Source organism: Oncorhynchus keta, chromosome 22 (assembly GCF_023373465.1).
Source record: "Oncorhynchus keta strain PuntledgeMale-10-30-2019 chromosome 22, Oket_V2, whole genome shotgun sequence".
NCBI classification, from domain to species: Eukaryota; Metazoa; Chordata; class Actinopteri; order Salmoniformes; family Salmonidae; genus Oncorhynchus; species Oncorhynchus keta.
The window spans coordinates 19,245,362-19,267,673 of NC_068442.1; the positions used below are offsets into that span (position 1 = coordinate 19,245,362).

The 22,312-nt window shown below is 46.7% G+C and overlaps 1 protein-coding gene across 1 annotated transcript in view; it reads right to left on the bottom strand.

Annotated features, from left to right (window-relative positions):
• Positions 1 to 17,627, bottom strand: part of LOC118370943 (lysine-specific demethylase RSBN1L-like) — a 29,383-nt gene extending 11,756 nt beyond the window's left edge. The window contains exons 1-7 of the mRNA XM_035756184.2: positions 17,120 to 17,627; positions 16,722 to 16,865; positions 15,830 to 16,503; positions 6,975 to 7,112; positions 4,759 to 4,901; positions 4,342 to 4,509; positions 4,111 to 4,219 (exon numbers count right to left, since the gene is read on the bottom strand). Coding sequence (XP_035612077.1) covers positions 4,111 to 4,219; positions 4,342 to 4,509; positions 4,759 to 4,901; positions 6,975 to 7,112; positions 15,830 to 16,503; positions 16,722 to 16,865; positions 17,120 to 17,588 — 1,845 coding nt within the window. The 5' untranslated portion in view covers positions 17,589 to 17,627. The remainder of the gene's footprint in view (positions 1 to 4,110; positions 4,220 to 4,341; positions 4,510 to 4,758; positions 4,902 to 6,974; positions 7,113 to 15,829; positions 16,504 to 16,721; positions 16,866 to 17,119) is intronic.
• Positions 17,628 to 22,312: the final 4,685 nt, after the last annotated feature.

The following is a 22,312-nucleotide window of genomic DNA, read 5'->3' on the forward strand; positions in this document are numbered from 1 at the left end:
GTGGGTGGGTGGGTGGGTGAGTGGGTGGGTGGGTGGGAGAGTGAGTGGGTGGGAGAGTGAGTGGGTGGGTGGGAGAGTGAGTGGGTGGGAGAGTGAGTGAGTGGGTGGGTGGGAGAGTGAGTGGGTGGGTGGGAGAGTGAGTGGGTGGGTGGGAGAGTGAGTGGGTGGGTGGGAGAGTGAGTGGGTGGGTGGGAGAGTGAGTGGATGGGTGGGAGAGTGGGTGGGAGGAGTGGGAGGGAGAGTGAGTGGGAGAGTGAGTGAGTGGGTGGGTGGGAGAGTGAGTGGGTGGGGGGAGAGTGGGTGGGTGGGTGGGAGGGAGAGTGGGTGGGTGGGTGGGTGGGAGGGAGAGTGGGTGGGAGGGAGAGTGGGTGGGAGGGAGAGGGAGAGGAGGAGGGAGAGTAGGAGGGAGGGAGAGTAGGAGGGAGGGAGAGTAGGAGGGAGGAGAGTGAGTGAGTGGGTGGGAGAGTGAGTGAGTGGGTGGGAGAGTGAGTGAGTGGGTGGAGAGTGAGTGGGTGGGTGGGAGAGTGAGTGGGTGGGTGGGAGAGTGAGTGGGTGGGTGGGAGAGTGAGTGGGTGGGTGGGAGAGTGAGTGGGTGGGAGAGTGAGTGGGTGGGAGAGTGAGTGAGTGAGTGAGTGAGTGAGTGAGTGAGTGAGAGAGTGAGTGGGTGGGTGGGAGAGTGGGTGGGTAGGAGAGTGAGTGGGTGGGTGGGAGAGTGAGTGGATGGGTGGGAGAGTGGGTGGGAGAGTGAGTGAGTGAGTGGGAGGGAGAGTGAGTGAGTGGGTGGGTGGGAGAGAGTGGGTGGGTGGGAGAGTGAGTGGGTGGGTGGGAGAGTGGGTGGGAGGGAGAGTGGGAGGGAGAGTGGGTGGGAGGGAGAGTGGGAGGGAGAGTGGGTGGGAGGGAGAGTGGGTGGGAGGGAGAGTGGGTGGGAGGGAGAAGTGAGTGGGTGGGAGAGTGAGTGGGTGGGAGAGTGAGTGGGTGGATGGATGGGTGAGTGGGAGGGAGGGAGAGGGAGGGAGAGTGGGTGGGAGGGAGAGTGGGTGGGAGGGAGAGTGGGTGGGTGGGAGAGTGAGTGGGTGGGAGAGTGAGTGGGTGGGAGAGTGAGTGGGTGGGAGAGTGAGTGGGTGGGAGAGTGAGTGGGTGGGAGAGTGAGTGGGGGGGTGAGTGGGAGAGTGGGAGGGAGGGAGAGGGATGGAGGGAGGGAGAGTAGGAGGGAGGGAGAGTGGGATGGAGGGAGGGAGAGTAGGAGGGAGGGAGAGTAGGAGGGGGAGAGAGGAGGGAGGGAGAGTAGGAGGGAGGGGAGAGTAGGAGGGAGGGAGAGTAGGAGGGAGTGAGAGTAGGAGGGAGGAGTGAGTGAGTGTGTGGGAGAGTGAGTGAGTGGGTGGGAGAGTGAGTGAGTGGGTGGGAGAGAGTGAGTGAGTGAGTGGGTGGGTGGGTGAGTGGGTGGGTGGGTGGGTGGGGGGTGGGGGTGGGTGGGTGAGTGGGTGGGTGGGTGGGAGAGAGGGTGGGTGGGTGGGAGAGAGAGGGTGGGTGGGAGAGAGGGTGGGTGGGAGAGAGGGTGGGTGGGAGAGAGGGTGGGTGGGTGGGTGGGAGAGAGGGTGGGAGAGAGGGTGGGTGGGAGAGAGGGTGGGTGGGAGGGAGAGTGGGTGGGTGGGTGGGAGAGTGGGAGGGAGAGAGGGTGGGTGGGTGGGAGGGAGAGTGGGTGGGTGGGTGGGAGGGAGAGTGGGTGGGAGGGGGAGGGAGAGTGGGTGGGAGGGTGGGTGGGTGGGAGAGTGGGTGGGAGGGTGGGTGGGTGGGAGGGTGGGAGAGTGGGTGGGTGGGTGGGTGGGAGGAGAGTGGGTGGGTGGGAGGGAGAGTGGGTGGGTGGGAGGGAGAGTAGGAGGGAGGGAGAGTGAGTGAGTGGGAGAGTGAGTGGGTGGGAGAGTGAGTGGGTGGGAGAGTGAGTGGGTGGGAGAGTGAGTGAGTGAGTGAGTGAGTGAGTGAGTGAGTGAGTGGGTGGGTGGGAGAGTGAGTGGGTGGGTGGGAGAGTGAGTGGGTGGGTGGGAGAGTGAGTGGGTGGGTGGGAGAGTGGGTGGGAGAGTGAGTGAGTGAGTGGGAGGGAGAGTGAGTGGGTGGGTGGGAGGGAGAGTGAGTGGGTGGGAGGGAGAGTGAGTGGGTGGGAGGGAGAGTGAGTGGGTGGATGGGTGGATGGGTGAGTGGGTGGGAGAGTGGGTGGGAGGGAGAGTGGGTGGGAGGGAGAGTGAGTGGGGGGGAGAGTGAGTGGGTGGGAGAGTGAGTGGGTGGGAGAGTGAGTGGGTGGGTGAGTGAGTGGGTGGGAGAGTGAGTGGGTGGGTGAGTGGGAGGAGAGTGGGATGGAGGGAGGGAGAGTAGGAGGGAGGAGAGTGGGATGGAGGGAGGGAGAGTAGGAGGGAGGGAGAGTAGGAGGGAGGGAGAGTAGGAGGGAGGAGAGTGAGTGAGTGAGTGAGTGGGTGGGAGAGTGAGTGAGTGGGTGGGAGAGTGAGTGAGTGGGTGGGTGGGTGGGTGGGTGAGTGGGTGGGTGGGTGGGAGAGTGAGTGAGTGGGTGGGTGGGAGAGTGAGTGGGTGGGAGAGTGAGTGGGTGGGAGAGTGAGTGAGTGAGTGAGTGGGTGAGTGGGTGGGTGGGAGAGTGAGTGGGTGGGTGGGAGAGTGAGTGGGTGGGTGGGAGAGTGAGTGGGTGGGTGGGAGAGTGAGTGGATGGGTGGGAGAGTGAGTGGATGGGTGGGAGAGTGGGTGGGAGAGTGAGTGAGTGAGTGGGAGGGAGGGAGAGTGAGTGAGTGGGTGGGTGGGAGAGTGAGTGAGTGGGTGGGTGGGAGAGTGAGTGGGTGGGAGGGAGAGTGGGTGGGTGGGTGGGAGGGAGAGTGGGTGGGAGGGAGAGTGGGTGGGAGGGAGAGTAGGAGGGAGGGAGAGTAGGAGGGAGGGAGAGTAGGAGGGAGGGAGAGTGAGTGAGTGAGTGAGTGAGTGAGTGAGTGGGTGGGAGAGTGAGTGAGTGGGTGGGAGAGTGAGTGAGTGGGTGGGAGAGTGAGTGAGTGGGTGGGAGAGTGAGTGGGTGGGTGGGAGAGTGAGTGGGTGGGTGGGAGAGTGAGTGGGTGGGAGAGTGAGTGGGTGGGTGGGAGAGTGAGTGGGTGGGAGAGTGAGTGGGTGGGAGAGTGAGTGAGTGAGTGAGTGAGTGAGTGAGTGAGTGAGAGAGTGAGTGGGTGGGTGGGAGAGTGGGTGGGTAGGAGAGTGAGTGGGTGGGAGAGTGAGTGGATGGGTGGGAGAGTGAGTGAGTGAGTGGGAGGGAGAGTGAGTGAGTGGGTGGGTGGGAGAGTGAGTGGGTGGGTGGGAGAGTGAGTGGGAGGGAGAGTGGGTGGGAGGGAGAGTGGGAGGGAGAGTGGGTGGGAGGGAGAGTGGGTGGGAGGGAGAGTGGGTGGGAGGGAGAGTGGGTGGGAGGGAGAGTGAGTGGGTGGGAGAGTGAGTGGGTGGATGGATGGGTGAGTGGGAGGGAGAGTGGGTGGGAGGGAGAGTGGGTGGGAGGGAGAGTGGGTGGGAGGGAGAGTGAGTGGGTGGGAGAGTGAGTGGGTGGGAGAGTGAGTGGGTGGGAGAGTGAGTGGGTGGGAGAGTGAGTGGGTGGGAGAGTGAGTGGGTGGGAGAGTGAGTGGGTGGGAGAGTGAGTGGGTGGGAGAGTGAGTGGGTGGGTGAGTGGGAGAGTGGGAGGGAGGGAGAGTGGGATGGAGGGAGGGAGAGTAGGAGGGAGGGAGAGTGGGATGGAGGGAGGGAGAGTAGGAGGGAGGGAGAGTAGGAGGGAGGGAGAGTAGGAGGGAGGGAGAGTAGGAGGGAGTGAGTGAGTGTGTGGGAGAGTGAGTGAGTGGGTGGGAGAGTGAGTGAGTGGGTGGGAGAGTGAGTGAGTGAGTGAGTGAGTGGGTGGGTGGGTGGGTGGGTGAGTGGGTGGGTGGGTGAGTGGGTGGGTGAGTGGGTGAGTGGGAGGGAGCAAAAAAGGAGCAGTGAAAGGGGCAGTAGAGGAGATTACTTTGTTGGTTAAAGCCACCATTGACACACAATCATTGGTTAATAATCTGTTCTAATGATCCATGTAGAATCCATTGATTTTAGAAGTACCTGTGAGAGGGGTGGTTCGTACAGGTCGAGCTGGAGCCTCTGGACAACTTCAGGGAAATCTCCAGCGTGGAAACACACCACGTCTTTGGTAATCCTGGCAGGAGCATCACTACAGGGACAGTCAAGGGGAGAGAGACACTGTCAGCAAGAGGAGCTCAGGTGTGTACAGATATGGAAGGACTGTGTGTGTGTGTACTAGATCAGGGGTACAAAGGCCAGGTGTGTACCCACCCCTCTCCACAGCGCACAGCCTTGAGCACCCCTACGGCGGCGGTGGTCTGTCTCTCGAAGCCCTGTCCGATGTGGTCGGCGTGGGCTCTGGTCCGGTCCTCAAATAGCATCTCCCTGGGCTCGCTTGCCCGCGGCAGGTACTGCAGGTTCTTGATCTCATTGGTTGACCTGGAACAGGGGGAAATGTAAATTGACCTTAAAAGTAGTAACAAAATGCCAAAGGATGTGGCATATGGATAACAAATTCTAAGATACCTCGGACTACTTCATTGTTGTCAGCTATTAAGTCTTATGTCTTATGTCATGTTGGTGGCTTGCTGCCATGCTTTGGTTCTTGTCCCTACCAAGCCTAGACGTAAATGCAATCTTTCACTATGGTGGTGAAACAACCATGCCAAACAAAACAACGCAACACACCTCTTTCTCTTGTAGGGGGACTTGGGCATGTCAGCCACAGGGATCATCTGTTCCCCTGGTCTGACCCACATGATGGGCCCATCATCACTCTCTGTGGGACTCCGCAGGCGCAGGCTGGAGAACGTGCCCCAGGGCAGGGTACGCTGGGACCACACACACACAGTTACACATCACCTCATTTACTTTGATATATTTACAGTACCAGTCAAAGGTTTGGACACACCTACTCATTCAAGGGTTTTTCTTTATTTTTACTATTTATAAGTTGTAGAATAATAGTGAAGACATCAAAACTATGAAATAACACATATGGAATCATGTGGTAACCAAAAGTGTTAAACCAATAAAAATATATTTTAGTAGCCACCCTTTGTCTTGATGACAGCTTTGCACACTCTTGGCATTCTCTCAACCAGCTTCATGAAGTAGTCACCTGGAATGCATTTCAAAGAAACACAAGCAATGGACATTAGACTGGTGGAAACCTGTGCTTTGGTATGATGAGTCCAAATTTGAGATTTTTGGTTCCAACTGCCATGTCTTTGTGTGACACAGAGTAGGTGAACGGATGATCTCCACATGTGTGGTTCCCACTGTGAAGCATGGAGGAGGTGTGATGGTGTGGGGGTGTTTGCTGGTGACACTCACTCAGTGATTGATTTAGAATTCAAGGCAGCATGGCTACCACAGCATTCTGCAGCGATACGCCTTCCCATCTGGTTTGCGCTTTGTGGGACTGACGTTTGTTTTTCAACAAGACAATGACCCCAAACACACCTCCAGGCTGTGTAAGGACTATTTGACCAAGAAGGAGAGTGATGGAGTGCTGCATCAGATGACCTGGCCTCCACAATCACCCGACCTCAACCCAATTGAGATGAGTTGGACCGCAGAGTGAAGGAAAAGCAGCCAACAAGTGCTCAGCATATGTGGGACGGTTGAAAAATAATTTCAGGTGAAGCTGGTTGAGATAATGCCAAGAGTGTGCAAAGCTGTCATCAAGGCAAAGGGTGGCTACTTTGACTTTAAATCTAAATATATTTTGATTTTTTAAAACACTTTTTTGGTTACTAAATGATTCAATGTGTGTTATTTCATAGTTTTGATGTCTTCACTATTATTCTACAATGTAGAAAATAGTAAAAAAATAAATGAGTAGGTGTGTCCAAACTTTTGACTTGTACTGTTTGTCTAACACACAGCACTCACCACATAATGTGATTTTCATAGTCTTAAAAATCTCCACAAAAGAACTGGTCAACAGAAACAAAACAGATCTCTGAAAACGTCAAAATATTTTACATTCAATTATAGCGCTGTCATAGCGGAAAAACTTATCTAGACAAATCCCAATTGTTGGAAATGACACGGGAATACTGATGGGAGACGCCATCCTTCCGTAGCCTATTTGAAGCTTGCAGGTCACAGGCTATAGCCTAGCTTTAGTCTAAATCAATGTTGATCAAAACAGTTAAATAGGCTAGATTGTAATGTTGCTCAGTAAAATAGGTATATAAAATAGTAGGTTACAGACAAAAGTGAACTATTGACTGCTCTCATTCTGGCACACGATGATCATCACAAAGAATTGAATCTTACTCAAATATTTGATCAACAGAAATAAGGAAACATTTCTGAAAACCTCATGTTCTCCATCTAACTACAGGGATGTTATTATGAAAATACTAAGTTGGAGACTACAGATCAATTATTTTAGATACAACTGAAAATAAACGTTAAAGTTCACTGCCAGACAAGTCAAATCGGGGCGGCAGGGCAGCCTAGTGGTTAGAGCGTTGGACTAGTAACTGGAAGGTTGCGAGTTCAAACCCCCGAGCTGACAAGGTACAAATCTGTCGTTCTGCCCCTGAACAGGCAGTTAACCCACTGTTCCCAGGCCGTCATTGAAAATAAGAATGTGTTCTTAACTAACTTGCCTGGTTAAATAAAGGTAAAAACATTTGCTGTCTTGTGCTGCAAAAAAGCTGCATTTAAAAAAATATATATTATTTCGGATCCATTGGTAGGATACAGGCCGACCCAATTTGGATCTTATTCTCTCTCAGGTGTGACATGTTTTGGGTCGTATCTGGTCCACCTCAGATCCAAATCGGACATAGATGATTTATTTTTTATTACCGGATCCTGACGGGGAGGAATTTAACGGATCCAATTCGGATGTTTGGGATCCGAGAAGACCTATACTCTACACCCACCTCAAGGAAGGGCGATTCCTCCAGCATGTTTATGAACTCGGGAAAGTAGTCTCCCACCTCCTCGTCCACGGCCCCCACCAGGCTGACCTGCCGCATGGCCCCCGCACGGTACGTCCCCTGGGAGTAGGTACGCTTCACCTGGGGACAGACACAGAATGGGAGATGTGAATGGACAGATACAGTGGGGCAAGAAAGTATTTAGTCAGCCACCAATTGTGCAAGTTCTCCCACTTAAAAAGATGAGGCCTCTAATTTTCATCATAGGTACACTTAAACTATGACAGACAAAATGAGAGAGAAAAATCCAGAAAATCACATTGTAGGATTTTTAATGAATGTATTTGCAAATTATGGTGGAAAATAGGTATTTGGTGAATAAACTTTTGTTATCTCAATACTTTGTTATATACCCTTTGTTGGCAATGACAGAGTTCAAACGTTTTCTGTAAGTCTTCACAAGGTTTTCACACACTGTTGCTGGTATTTTGGCCCGTTCCTCCATGCAGATCTCCTCTAGAGCAGTGATGTTTTGGGGCTGTTGCAACTCACTCCAGAGATTTTCTATGGGGTTGAGATCTGGAGACAAGTCCCTTTGCAGAAAAACAGCCCCAAAGCATGATGTTTCCACCCCCATGCTTCACAGTAGGTATTGTGTTCTTTGGATGCAACTCAGCATTCTTTGTCCTCCAAACACAACAAGTTTTTACCAAAAAGTTATATTTTGGTTTCATCTGACCATATGACATTCTCCCAATCTTCTTCTGGATCATCCCGTCCCCACGGGGTGAGATCTTGTGTGGAGCCCCAGATCGAGGGAGATTATCAGTGGTCTTGTATGCCTTCCATTTCCTAATAATTGCTCCCACAGTTGATTTCTTCAAACCAAGCTGCTTAACTATTGCAGATTCATTCTTCCCAGCCTGGTGCAGGTCTACAATTTTGTTTCTAGTGTCCTTTGACAGCTCTTTGGTCTTGGCTATAGTGGAGTTTGGAGTGTGACTGTTTGAGGTTGTGGACTTGGTGTGGTGTCTTTTATAATGATAACAAGTTCAAACAGGTGCCATTAATAAAGGTAACAAGTCGAGGACAGAGGAGCCTCTTAAAGAAGAAGTTACAGGTCTGTGAGAGCCAGAAATCTTGCTTGTTTGTAGGTGACCAAATACTTATTTTCCACCATAATTTGCAAACAAATTCATGAAAAATCCTACAATGTGATTTTCTGGATTTTTTTCTTCTCATTTTGTCTGTCATAGTTGAAGTGTACCTATGATGAAAATTACAGGCCTCTCATCTTTTTAAGTGGGAGAACTTGCACAATTGGTGGCTGACTAAATACTTTTTTGCCCCACTGTAAGTGCTCTGGAAGTAGGAGTCAAGAGAGACACTAGCATCAGATACACAGCTGCTGAAATAGTAAATAAGGCTAGAAAGACATCTACCAACAGACAGAAGATTAACATTCAGCAAACTCCCTTTTCAACTTTTCTTTTACCATGCAAATTTCTGGTGAGTAAAAATAACCACTGAGGTTGAGAATTGTTGCTGTAATTTTGACAACACAGTTTAACCTAAATACAAGCACTCGGCTGATTCATCATCTTCTTCCCATCATGCAGAAATGGACTGTTAACACCGTAACACATATCGCAAGACAAGCTGACTATCAAGAATCCATTAATGTCAGCAACATCTAACTGTAGCAGGTGTCTCTCTCATGGCCCAATACACACAGCTACTAATGGTAACAGAAGCTCACTAATAACCCTTCAACACCCTGCAGGGTTTGTTCACATGATGGAATCAAGTCGAGTAGTAAGTGACTGCTTTTCATTTTCAGCATCGCTGAATGTTCAACCACGTGACGTCTCAGAGAGAGCAGTAGACCTTTCAAGCTATCTGCAGGGAGGAAGGAAACAGGGTTGCTAGGATACAGGAGTAAGAGTCCCTGGTCGGGGGGAAATATAAATGCAGATTCTGAACGGAAACAAACACCCGGAGAAGAATCAAGGAGTCACACTAGCAGGACCTAGTGCAGAGTTAAGAAGTCACGCATAGCCTAGCTTTCACAAACATAGGAGGGAAAAGAATGAGCTGATTGGGTCATCCTTGAGGTGTTCCATCTCCAATCATGTATTTAGTATGCATCTAGTGAGGACCCCTGACAACAGTGAGTCGAGGAAATTTCTGGTTGTGACAACCAATCATATCGCCGTCTACAACCAAGAGGTAACCAAAGATTGCACCTACCAACCAACCCGAGATGCCAGCGCAATCAAGACGTTACCAAGAATTGACCAATGAGAATAGAGCTATGGAAGTGTCCGGAACTAGAAGAGGAGTGCCTCTCCTCTGTCTCTAACAAACATGTCATCCAACAGTAAAGTTAAAATGTTTGCGGCTTATATTATCTTTTTCTGATATCAGAAGTTGTCTGCTGTTTTCAATTGGAACATCTATCACTAGCAGGTACGATCATCACGAGTACAGTTGGCTAACAACTTAGCTAGCTAGCTAGCTAGCTACAGTACTTACAGTAGCGAGCTGCATGTTTTGACAGGTTGTCAAAATAGTTTGTCTCTTCATGTCAGCCCCAATATTTCCATACTAGGCTGAAATCCTAGTGTGATTTTATAGCAGGTCTAAGTTTTGTTGCCCAGCTAGTTAGTCAGATAGCTTTAAATTACTTAAATGAATAATGTGGCTAGCTAGATGTAGACATTGAATAAACATGCACTTGCTTGTGTGTGTTATAATGTGCCGAGAGAGTTGAGATGTTAGGTAAAGGTTAGACACTGTTCATTTAAAATGTTCCATCTACACACCCAATTTGCTCACTGTGATGACATTTTACATCTTATACTCATCAATAAACTCCCCCCCTTATTTCCATAGCAAGTTGTCACAGAGTGCATCTAGATGGGAGCCTTGTCCTGAAAGACACCAGCTTCTACAGATGCACAACTGAGAAGATCCTATCTGGCTGCATCACCGCCTGTAAAAGCAGCTGCACCGTCCCCCGGAAGATCACCAAGGACTTCAGCCACGGCCTGTTCTCTTGGCTTCTGTCTGGCAGACGGTACCGGAGCATCTACCACCAGGCCATAAGTCTTCAAAAGCCTGGCTGTCCACCTGCACAATCTGCTGTTCACCTGCACCGTAAGAGACAGTTTCCTCTGACTCTGTGACAATATTGCTACCGACAAAGCATTGCTACCTACCGCTCCACTAAAGTCACAGCCCTTGCCCACGCACACTCACATCACTGCTGATATTATTTATATGTACTGCTCACTTCATCTACTTGTTGACATAGCACATTTCACAGTACATACCATTACTACTAAGTTTTAATACTACTTTTATACCTTTTAATAGCTGTTTACCACTTGCCTTATTGTGCTCTTTGTTTTTGACATTTCACTGTTGAGAGGTAGTCCAACAATGAACTAAAGGAGCCTAAAGTTTCTCCTTATAGTCCAAGGACCTTACATGTTCTGTGTAAAGGCCAACTGGCTGGCAGCCAAAACAGCCAAATACTCAAGCTAAACGTGAATCGATTCTCGACTACGGTACGGTTCTAGAAACATAAATCCCTCTACTTTCATATCACATCAAAATACACACACTGTTTTGACCTGTTTTAACAGTTGTCACTGACAGTATTTTTCCAGTGACAACACGTTTGTGGCATCCGTCTTCTGTTCTCTCTCACACACACACACACACACCTAAAAGACGTAGATAGCTAATTACCACAGGTAGTGGTCTCTGCCTTCCGTCTGTTTTCCGTAAACATGTGCTCTAACATGGCGACATGGCCGTGTAGTAACTCTAACCCCCATACAGAAGACGCCTTGGTCCAATGACTTACGTGTAATGGAATGGAATTGAGAGTCATGAATTATCAAGGGCTATGTTGACAGGTAGCGTGCATGTAAGCATTTCATTTCACTGTTTACACTAAGGTATCCTGTGTATATCACGAACAACTTGGATTTGACTTCATTATATTTTTGACAGTAAGGATGCTTGCCATTTCAGGAGACACAGTTCAAAAAGAGTGATGCAAAAACAAAAAGCTGCCAATTACTTTCAAGGAGTACCTGGAGGTCCCCACCCCACCATCCAGTCCACACCTCTACATGCATCAGGCCTCCGCTCCTGTACAGGCAACTCCACCAGCTTGGCCTCTGTCCGTGCCCTCTAAACCCGTGCCCGGCTGGGACTCTGCAGCCCCCTGTCCTCCGCTCCTTACAGGATGGGCATGATGGAGCCAGCAACCAGTCTCTGTCCATTTTCAATTCATTATAGAAATATAATTATTTGTGTTCAATTGTTTGTCCCTCTGTAGTGTTTATTTAACTATATTACTATTTTTTAAGCTTATACAGCACAATGTTTCATTGAGGCGCAAACAGACACGGTAAAAAACAAACAGTGCAGTTATGCCCTCAGTGAGGCAATCAAACATTACAAACAGTGCAGTTATGCCCTCAGTGAGGCAATCAAACATTACAAACAGTGCAGTTATGCCCTCAGTGAGGCAATCAAACATTACAAACAGTGCAGTTATGCCCTCAGTGAGGCAATCAAACATTACAAACAGTGCAGTTATGCCCTCAGTGAGGCAATCAAACATTACAAACAGTGTCAGTACAGAGACAAAGTGGAGTCGCAATTTAACAGCTCAGACACGAGACGTATGTGGCAAGGACAATCATGGATTACAAAGGGACACCAGCCAAGCCACGGATACCAACATCTTGGTCCCGGACAAGCTAAACACCTTCAGGTGCTTTGAGGATATCACAGTGCCACCAACGTCACTCCAGAGGACTGTGGGCTCTCGTTCTTCATGGCCGATGTAAGACATTTCAACGCTTTAACCCTCGCAAGGCTGCTGGCCCAGACGGCATCCCTAGCCACGTCCTCAAAGCATGCGCAGACAAGCTGGCTGGATTGTTTACAGACATACACTACCAGTCAAAAGTTTGGACACGCCTATTTTTACTATTTCCTACAGAATAATAGTGAAGAAATCAAAACTATGAAATAATATAAATAACACATATAACACATAACACATATGGAATGATGTAAGAACCAAAAAAAAATGTTAAACACATCTAAATACATTTTATATTTGAAATTCTTCAAATAGCCACCCTTTGCCTTGACAGCTTTGTTCACTCGTGGCATTCTCTCAACCATCTTCACCTGGAATGCTTTTCCAACAGTCTTGAAGGAGTTCCCACATATGCTGAGCACTTGTTGGCTGCTTTTCCTAAACTATGCGGTCCGACTCATCCCAAACCATCTCAATTTGGTTGAGGTCGGGTGATTGTGGAGGCCAGGTCATCTGATGCAGCACTCCATCACTCTCCTTCTTGGTCAAATAGCCCTTACACAGCCTGGGTCATTGTCCTGTCAAAAAACAAATGACAGTCCCACTAAGACCAAACCAGATGGGATGGCGTAGCAATGCTGGTTAAGTGTGCCTTGAATTCTAAATAAATTACACACATTGTCACCAGCAACGCATCACCACAACATAACACCTCCTCCACGCTTTACAGTGGGAAGTACAAATGCGGAGATCATCCGTTCACCCACAACGGTTCCACAAATAAACTTTTAACAAGGCACACCTGTTGATTGAAATGCATTCCAGGTGACTACCTTGAAGCTGGTTGAGAGAATGCCACGAGTGTGCAAAGCTGTCATCAAGGCAAATGGTGGCTATTTGAAGAATCTTAAATATAAATATATTTGGATTTGTTTAACACTTTTTTGGTTACTACACGATTCCATATGTGTTATTTCATAGTTTTGATGTCTTCACTATTATTCTACAATGTAGAAAATGCCCGATCATCATTAAACTTGGGTCCCTGGGTCTGAAACCCGCCCTGTGCAACTGGGTCCTGGACTTCCTGACGGGCCGCCCCCAGGTGGGGAAGATAGGCAACAACACATCCACTACGCTGATCCTCAGGGGCCCCACAAGTGAGCGTGCTCAGCCCCCTCCTGTAGTCCCTGTTCACTCATGACCGTGTGGCCACGAATGCCTCTAACTCAATCACCAAATTTGCAATGACAGTAGTAGGCCTGATTACCAACAATGAGGCCCTGACAGAGTGGTGCCAGGAAAATAACCTGTCCCTCAATGTCAACAAAAGCTGATCGTGGACTTCAGGAGACAGCAGGGGAGCATGTCCCCACCAACATCGGCGGGGATGCAGTGGAGAGGGTGAAAAGCTTCAAGTTCCTCGGCATACACATTGACAACGTGAAATGGTCTATCCACACAACGCCTCTTCAACCTCAGGAGGCTGAAAAAAATGTAGCTTGGCCCCTAACACAGAACCCAAACCGCCTGCGCCATCGTGCGCACATTTATTTGTCACCCTACACCAAACGCTATCACGACACGCAGGTTAAAATATCAAAAACTCTGAACCAATGACATTAATTTGGGAACAGGTCGAAAAGCATTAAACATGTATGGCACTTTAGCTAGTTAGCTTGCACTTGCTAGCTAATTTGTCCTGGGGTATAAACATTGTGTTGTTATTTTACTTGAAATGCACAAGGTCCTCTACTCTGACAATTAATCCACACATAAAACAGCCAACCGAATCGTTTCTAGTCATCTCTCCTCCTTCCAGGCCTTTTCATATTTGAACATATATGGTGATCGGCATCTAAACTTTCATAGTATTACCACGACGACCGGCAAAACAGTTAGTCTTTCAATCACCCACGTGAGTATAACCAATGAGGAGATGGCACATGGGTACCTGCTTTTATAAACCAACGAGGAGATGGGAGAGGCAAGACGTGCAGCGCGATCTGCGTCAGAAACATAAAGGAGTTCTATTTTAGCCCTTGGCATCGCAGACGCTCGTTGGCGCGAGCGAGCAGTGTGGGTGCAATAATTGAATAACATTGATATCTAAATGTATTTTGTGACGCACGCGACGTGTCCGGTCTGGTCAGCATGTAAGACTCTCACAAACTTTTATAGATGCACCCTTGAGAGCATCCTGTCAGGCTGTATCACCTCCCGGTACTGTAACTGCACCGCACCCGCAGGGCTCTCCAGAGGGTGGTGCGGTCTGTCCAACGCATCACCGGTGGTATACTACCTGCCCTCCAGGACACCTACAGCCCCCGATATCACACGAAGGCAAAAAAGATCATCAAGGACATCAACCACCCGAGCCACGGCCTGTTCACCCCGCTATCATCCAGAAGGCAAGATCAGCACATGTGCATCAAAGCTGGGACCGAGACTGAAAAACAGCTTCTATATCAAGGGCAGCAGACTATTAAATAGCCATCGCTAGCTGGCTACCACCCGGTTACTCAACCCTGCTCCTTAGAGGCTGCTGCCCTATACACATAAACATGGAATCACTGGTCACTTTAATAATGTTTACATACCGTTTTACTCATTTCATATGTATATACTGTAGTCTAGTCAAAGTAATTCTATTAAACTATTACAGTATATATATATATATATATATATATATATATATATATATATATATATATATATACACACACACTAAATATTCCATCCACATACTGTCCATACATCCCATTACACACATACACACTTATATTCCGGACCCAGACATTGCTTGTTCTTGTTATATATTTTTTAATTCCATTTTGTTACTTTTAGATGTGTCTATTGCTGTGTATTGTTAGAAACTACAGCACTGTTGGAGCTAGAAACCCAAGCATTTAGCTACACCTGCAATAACATCTGCTAAATATGTGTATGTGACCAATACAATGTGATTTGATGTATTAGTCAGTGTTCTCCCCTTCCTCTTGATTCACTCTGTGCACAAAAGCCCTTAGCTGAACGCTCCGACTGCATTTTGATCAATTCATATTAGCCTTTGAATGTTCCATTTTATAAACAATTTAATTTTCCTGCATGCGTGATATGTGCACTGATTTCAAACAAATAAAGTATATTTTGTCACTCATGTCTTCTTCCAATTCTGTGTTTTTAATTACTTCCTTGATTTACAATCAAAACAACTTAGCTAACATTGTGTTTGTGATGTGAACATGATCTTAAATGTATAGATTAAGCCCTTTATCTTAATTGGGATAAACAAGATGTAACTCCTGTGGTGTTTAAGCTTAACATCGGGAGTCCCATAGGGTGGTGCACAATTGGCCCAGCGTCGTCCGGGTTAGGGAGGGTTTGGCCAGGTTAGGCAATCATTGTAAAATAAGAATTTGTTATTAACTGACTTGCCTAGTTAAATAAAGGTTAAATAAAAAAATAAAAACACATTTACCCTTCAAGAAGTTTGAATTCTGACGGGTTTTCATATTAAAAAGAGAGATTTACAGGTAAAGAGGAGCGAGGATTGTCAGATGAAGACCAATGCTTTCCTACTGTAAGGAAAATAAAGCATAAAAAAACAAGTCTAGGGTAAATACAGCAGCCGGGTCAGTGTCATTGAGAATGTTCACTTTTGGTAGAAAATGCCCCCTGAATTCGCTACAATTATTCATTCTTTCAAACCCTCATCCAGGCAATAATCTAACAACATATGGAGAGTCAAAGATTCACCAACGACTTTGGAGCAAAGATAACAAAGCCTAAATGTAAACAAAATGGGTATGGAACAGATGGAGTGGCTTGTCCCGTGAAGACGCCGGGCTACAAAAACCACATGCACTTCAAAGTCACACATACACAACATCGGCACCAGTGTGTGGAAGTGACTGGTACGGGGATGTGGTGATTCTTTGGGATGCTTATAAAGCACAACAGTATTATACCAGCATTATAAAGCATTCTCTCTCATCTATCCACTGACCTGAGTGTGGAAGTTGGTCATGGTGGTGGTCTCTATATCCTTCTTCCCCAGCACCTCCATCTTGACGGGTGCGTTGGGGAACTTGTACGAGAAGTAGTCCAGGAAGTCTGGTAGGTAGGAGGCCGCTCCATGAATGATGCCCATGACGTAATGGGCGGCGTCAGCTTGGTCCTCGCTGAATGACAGGGTGACAAACTCCTGGGCAAAGCGCTGCATCTCAGCCGGTGAGAGACAGGCCAGCTGCTGGGTGTAGGCGTGGGCCACCAAGGCTCCGCCATTGGCCTGCTGTTCCACGTGGATCAGACTGCCAAACTCCAGCACCGCCATGCCGAGGGACGGGGCACTGTGGAGGGGGGAGCCATAGCCCAACCTGTCCCTGACCATGGAGGTGGACACAGAAGTACTAGTGGTGATGCTGGAATAATCCTGATGGGGACTTGGGAAGGTTTGGAAGAAACTGTTATTGCTGCTGTTGTTACTTCTGTCTGGTGTGTTGAGCAGGTCAGGCAGGTCCACAGATACACCCGAACACACAGTCTGGCTGGAGCGGTGGTACATCTTGGGCCGGCTGCGTCTTTCCCTCTCGCAGTCTTTGTGCTTCTTTTTCTTCTTCTTCTTTAACTTTTTCAAGAGGAGCTCGTCCTCAGAGTTGAATTTTGGCTTTTCTGTTGAGTCTGCATGGAAGAGAAGACGTGTAAACCAACAGGTGTAAATAAGATGTGCATACATCTTGAAGGCACTATTCCTGGTAAATGACCTAGCTACTTCACAGCTTTAGACTAAATGTATTATGAGAGGGAAACTAAAACAGTGTGAACACCTCTGACATGGGAATGACAAACATGGCATCAATCTCCAAGCAATCACCACGAAGAGCTTCTCTCACCCATACCTTTCAGTGGCATTTTCACCTCGCCATTCTCCCTTGCAACATCATTCACAACCATCCCTGGGTGGTTCGTCTTCTCCCTGTCCCTCTCCTTATCAGTACCCTTCTCCCTTTTCTTCTCTCTTTCCTCATCTTTGCCAGTATGATCTTAAAAATGGAAAATTAATACAGATTATGTAGTAACAAATATATTGATAATGATCAATCAACACGTCATTCATGTTCAACTTCTCAAGTGTAGGCCTATCAGTCAGTAGTATTATAAACAGCTGGGCCTAGTGGCATTATGTAGGCCTACTGTACAGTGGCACTGTAACTAATGTTACAATCAGCTGGCCTTAGTAATTTAAAACCTAGTTTCCATGACTTTTAACATGAAATCCGTTATTCAGAAGACTGACCTCGTAACATCTTTACATCACCATTCTCCGTCTTTGTATGGCAACTCGGAAGGCTCACTTTCTCCAGGAGTGAGCTCTGCATTTTAGTGCTTTTCTCTTTTTCCTTGTGACGTTTCTCCTTCGGTTTCTTCACTTTCGAAGGAGAAGCGAGAAAGTTGCTGATCTTGAAGATCTTTCGTGCGGGAGCTGGCGAGGTGGAGTTGCTCGGCTTGGCCGGGCCGAAACTCCATTTCGCTGGGCTTCCATAACTCTGCTTCCCGTTGTGTTTTTCCCCTGCGCACACTACGTCCCCGTTCAATTTCTTTTGCTTCAAGCTCTTCTCCTCAATTCTGACTTTCTTGGGCGGTGGGGGGAAGACATCGTTGGAAGACTGTGGTCGACTCTCAGGTGGTATTTTGGGTACCAAGGGTTTTGGGGGATTTATTTTGCCATTAGCTGCGAAATGCATGGATCCTACGGACTCAGCCATCTTGAAAGTTTCTATTTTTTACGCTCATACGTGACTGCTGCGTGAGAGACAGGGAGGGGCGGACCCCTTGTGTAGTACGTCAGAAGACAAGAGGGTGGAGGGGGGAAAACAGTAAACACTTTGCAAACGGGAAAGTGTAGCTGTCATTGATACAATGTTATAGTATGCACCCTGTACCTCAGCTACACTGTTACAATGCATATAGTACAATATTGACATTGCCACTGTACTGTAACATTTCTCACTATCAATGTGATGTGAGATATATCATTGACATAGTGACATACATGAAAGAGATTGGACGATGGAGAATATATGAGTATATGAGTATGAGCGTCTTTCCTGTAAAAAAAAGATGAATCCACATTTGACTATTTTTTTCCCTTGCTTGGGTACTCACTACACCAACCTTTTGAGTGACAATTTATCTCAGTGCGAGAGGCATCACTACAGACCCTGGTTCAATCCCAGGCTGTATTTTTTATTTATTTAAGCTAGGCAAGTCAGTTAAGAACACATTCTTATTTACAATGACGGCCTATACCAGCCCACCCCAGACGACGCTGGGTCAATTGTGCGCCATCCTATGGGACTCCTAATCACAGTCGGTTGTGATACAGCCTGGAATCGAACCAGGGTGTCGCCTCTAGCACTGAGATGAAGTGCCTTAGATCGCTGCGCAACTCGGGAGGTCTGTATCACAAACGTCCGTCAGGGCGGCACACAATTGGCCCAGCATTGTCAGGGTTAAGGGAGGGTTTGACCGGGGTAAGCCATCAATGTAAAATAAGAATTTGTTCTTAAAAATAAAGGTTAAAAAACATACATAATCACGGCTATGCTGCAATATAAGAATATACCACACGGTGGCAGCAGAGGAACGACTCACTTAACAATGACATCCATGTCTTGCTGTTGAGAGAGAGAGAGAGAAAGAGAGAGAGAGAGAGAGAGAGAGAGAGAGAGAGAGAGAGAAGGGGGTGTTGACGAGAGAGTTTGAGAGGACTCTTATTGCTGAAATTGACATGGTGACATGATTTAGTTGTTTTCACACTGAATTCACGTTAGTTGATAATAATATAATAATATATGCCATTTAGCAGACGCTTTTATCCAAAGCGACTTACAGTCATGTGTGCATACATTCTACGTATGGGTGGTCCCGGGAATTGAACCCACTACCCTGGCATTACAAGCACCATGCTCTACCAACTGAGCTACAGAAGGACCATGACAACTCAAGAAAATGTCAATCAGAACTATACTTTGAACTGACGTCTGGGCCCAGTAGTTAGTCTTGTGCGGACCAGAGTATGAGGGAGGGAGAGAAAGCTTATTTATTTAACTAGGCAAGTCAGTTAAGAACAAATTCTTATTTACAATGACGGCCTACCAAAAGGAAAAAGGCCTGCGGGGACAGGGGCTGGGATTAAAAATATAGGACGAAACACACATCGTTCCAGTCGCTAGCTGCAGCGAACTGAAAAGATGAGCGACCCAGGGGTGTAGTATGTGCTTTCGGGACCTTCAACAGAATGTGACTGGCAGAACTGGTGTGGAGGATGAGGGCTGCAGTAGGTATCTCAGATAGGGGGCAGTGAGGTAAAAGAGGGTTTTATAAATAAGCATCAACCAGTGGGTCTTGCGACGGGTAGACAGAGATGATCAATTTACAAAGGAGTATAGAGTGCAGTGATGTGTCCTATAAGGAGCATTGGTGGATCATCTGATGGCCGAATGGTAAAGACATCTAGCCTCTCTAGAGCACCCTTACCTGCTGATCTATACATTTTCTCTATAAAGTCTCCGTAATCTAGCATATGGTCATTTGAATCAGGGTTAGTTTGGCAACTGAGGTGAAAGAGGACTGATTACAATAGAGGAAACCAAGTCTAGATTTAACCTTAGCTTGCAGCTTTGATATGTGCTGAGAGAAGGACAGTGTACCGTCTAGCCATACTCCAAAGTACTTGTATGAAAGGAGGGAGGAAGGAAGGGAGGGAGGAAGAGAGAAGAGAGGGAAATGGAAAAATATAGTGAGAGGGAAAATTGAGAGACGGAGAGAGACATCACGTGCAGAACTAGTTAAAACCCAAATACATGAAGAGAGTGATGTCATTTCAAAACATGACTCAGATTACACAATCCAACCTTGATAATAGTAATAGGCCTGTTTACGCTCAACTTCAGCTGTGTCTTTTCACATTTATTGATTATTTATATTACCTAGCTTGCGTCTCAGTTACCGAATAAACAACTTGCTGTAAACAGCGTTCCAACATGTTTCCAGTAATGCACTAGTTATCTGAAAAAGGGAAGTTTCTCTGCATGCAAACATAAATCAGAAATAAACACAATGAAAATGTGCAAACTATCCCTCATCTAAATAATTCTGTTCAAGTGCACCCTCGGCAAAGGGATCCATTTTTGAATATCACTCTATCCTTTAAATGCAACATTCAAGTAGAGGTTCAAATCCATCAGAGACAATGGAGAGTACAGAATAAACACACCATTCAGTTCAATCCTGACAGTGGATTATTCTAACAGAGTGTGTTTATTTCTCTGGCCCTAAATTGTTCTTGAGTGTATATTGGACAGAGAACTGATGCTGAATGAGTGGGTTACCATGGAGATGGTGATGACTCACTGGAAAGAGTAAGTAACTTCCCTTAGACCCTCACACACACTCTCCATCCACAAACATGTCAAATCAAATCAAATAAATGTTTATTTGTCACATGCGCCAAATGCAACAGGTGTAGGTAGACCTTACCGTGAAATGCTTACTTACAAGCACTTAACCAACAATGCAGTTCGAAAAATAGAGTTAAGAAAATATTTACTAAATAAACTAAAGTAAAAAAAAATGTATAAAAGTAACACAATAAAATAACAATAACGGGGCTATGTACAGGGGGTACCGGTACTGAGTCAATGTGTGGGGTACAGGTTAGTCGAGGTCATTTGTACATCTGGAGTCAATTGTCTGAAGTGTCCTCCTATCCCTGTCCTCTCCTCTTATCTAAAAACACATGGAATTTGCTTTCACATGTCCTGCTCTTTGACATCTATGTAGATGAAGATAGATATGACTATAAGGAGAGGAAGATTTCACACTATTGCGAAGCACGATAAGGGTCAAATCAATTGACACATCTCAATTATCTTGTTTACTGTTGGTTTCCACTCCTCTTCCATTAGTGCACTGTGAAACTAAATGGAGAAATTCACAGTTAAACAAGTTATACAATATAGTGGTCCCTCAGGACACCATATGAAGATTATAAAACTAGAATGTCCTGTTGTAAATTTGCTGGCAAAAATAAAGGTACAAACAAACTGTTTTCCAGTACATCACAACTTCTCCTTCAGGGGAAAAATATAACGTTTTTTTATAACGATTGTGTGGATGGTTGAGAGTCAGACTCCCCTGGGTGAGAAGTGTTAGAACCAAACAATCCACTCCCCCTTTAAAGCATGTTTTCCATACCCTGTATCAACTCAGGGAATCTTAGAGAGAATTGTCAAACAATGTCTTAATGAGGTACAGGCCCTTGAAACAGAAACAAAAATGACCTGACGTTATCTGTGTTTGACACTGTGTAGGAAATCCAACCCAGATGTGTGGGACTCGAAGTCCTCGCTTTCTCATTTTTAAGAAATCAGGCAACTGACCAATGAATAAGTGCAGAACTTTTACACGGAAGAACAGGAAGTTATCAGTTTCAGTATGGACAGAGGGTTGACTGAGACTGGAGAAGATGTGAACTAATTAGTGTTCAAGTGTGTAAGTGTGTGTGTAGTAATTAGTTGACAGATAAAACAACACCTCACGGCACAAAGTGGACTGCGAAGAGACACACACAAACACACACACATACACTGTTGTATTATAGTATTGTAAAATGTATGTTGTAGATGAGTGAGGATATAGTAATGATGTAATGTCTTGTATGATGTGTTGTTTTGTTTAGGTTGTGTTATTTTATTTTATTTATGATGTAGGATTAAAACAATAATGTATCCTGCTCAGACTCCAGGAAGAGTAACTGCTAATGGGGATCCTAATCAATACAAATACAAAAAAGCTCCCGTCCTTGTTCAGAACACAGCTGACGAGTCTCAACTACAGTTTCTAGACTAAACATAACCTCATGGTAATGACAGGTGACTTGTCATGCCTAATAGCGCATTACATTATTGTGTTTACGCTATCAGACCCACATGCCAAGTGCTGCATTACAGGGGACTAGGATGGCGTCACAGACAGATGAGACTCTGGTTGGGGCTGCGAAGAAAACTTAAGCATAGAGCCAACACACCTGCCACATCTCGCTCCAGATTTGGAGTGGCCTACCAGGAATTATGGCATTACAGGGAAGTGGCATGGTATCGCAGACAGACATGTGAATCCAGCTCAGTTAGGAATAGGGCAGTCACACACAGACAAACATACAGGCCCAACGTCAATCACTTCTCTGCCTAGAGTGGATGGCGACGGGGAGGCCTGCCGGGAGGCCTGATCTAGTAGTCCAGTCTAGGTAGCAAAGCCTCACTGATAGTAAGATGTTTATTTTTGCCGGTTTAAGTAAAAACTATAGTGCTGCTTAGTGCTTACACAACCCAGGACAGAAAGTAGACCAAGACAGGTTACCATGGGAATTCAAAACACTGCGTTCAGAAAGAGTGCACCCTGAGGATGAAAACCCCTACTCCCGACC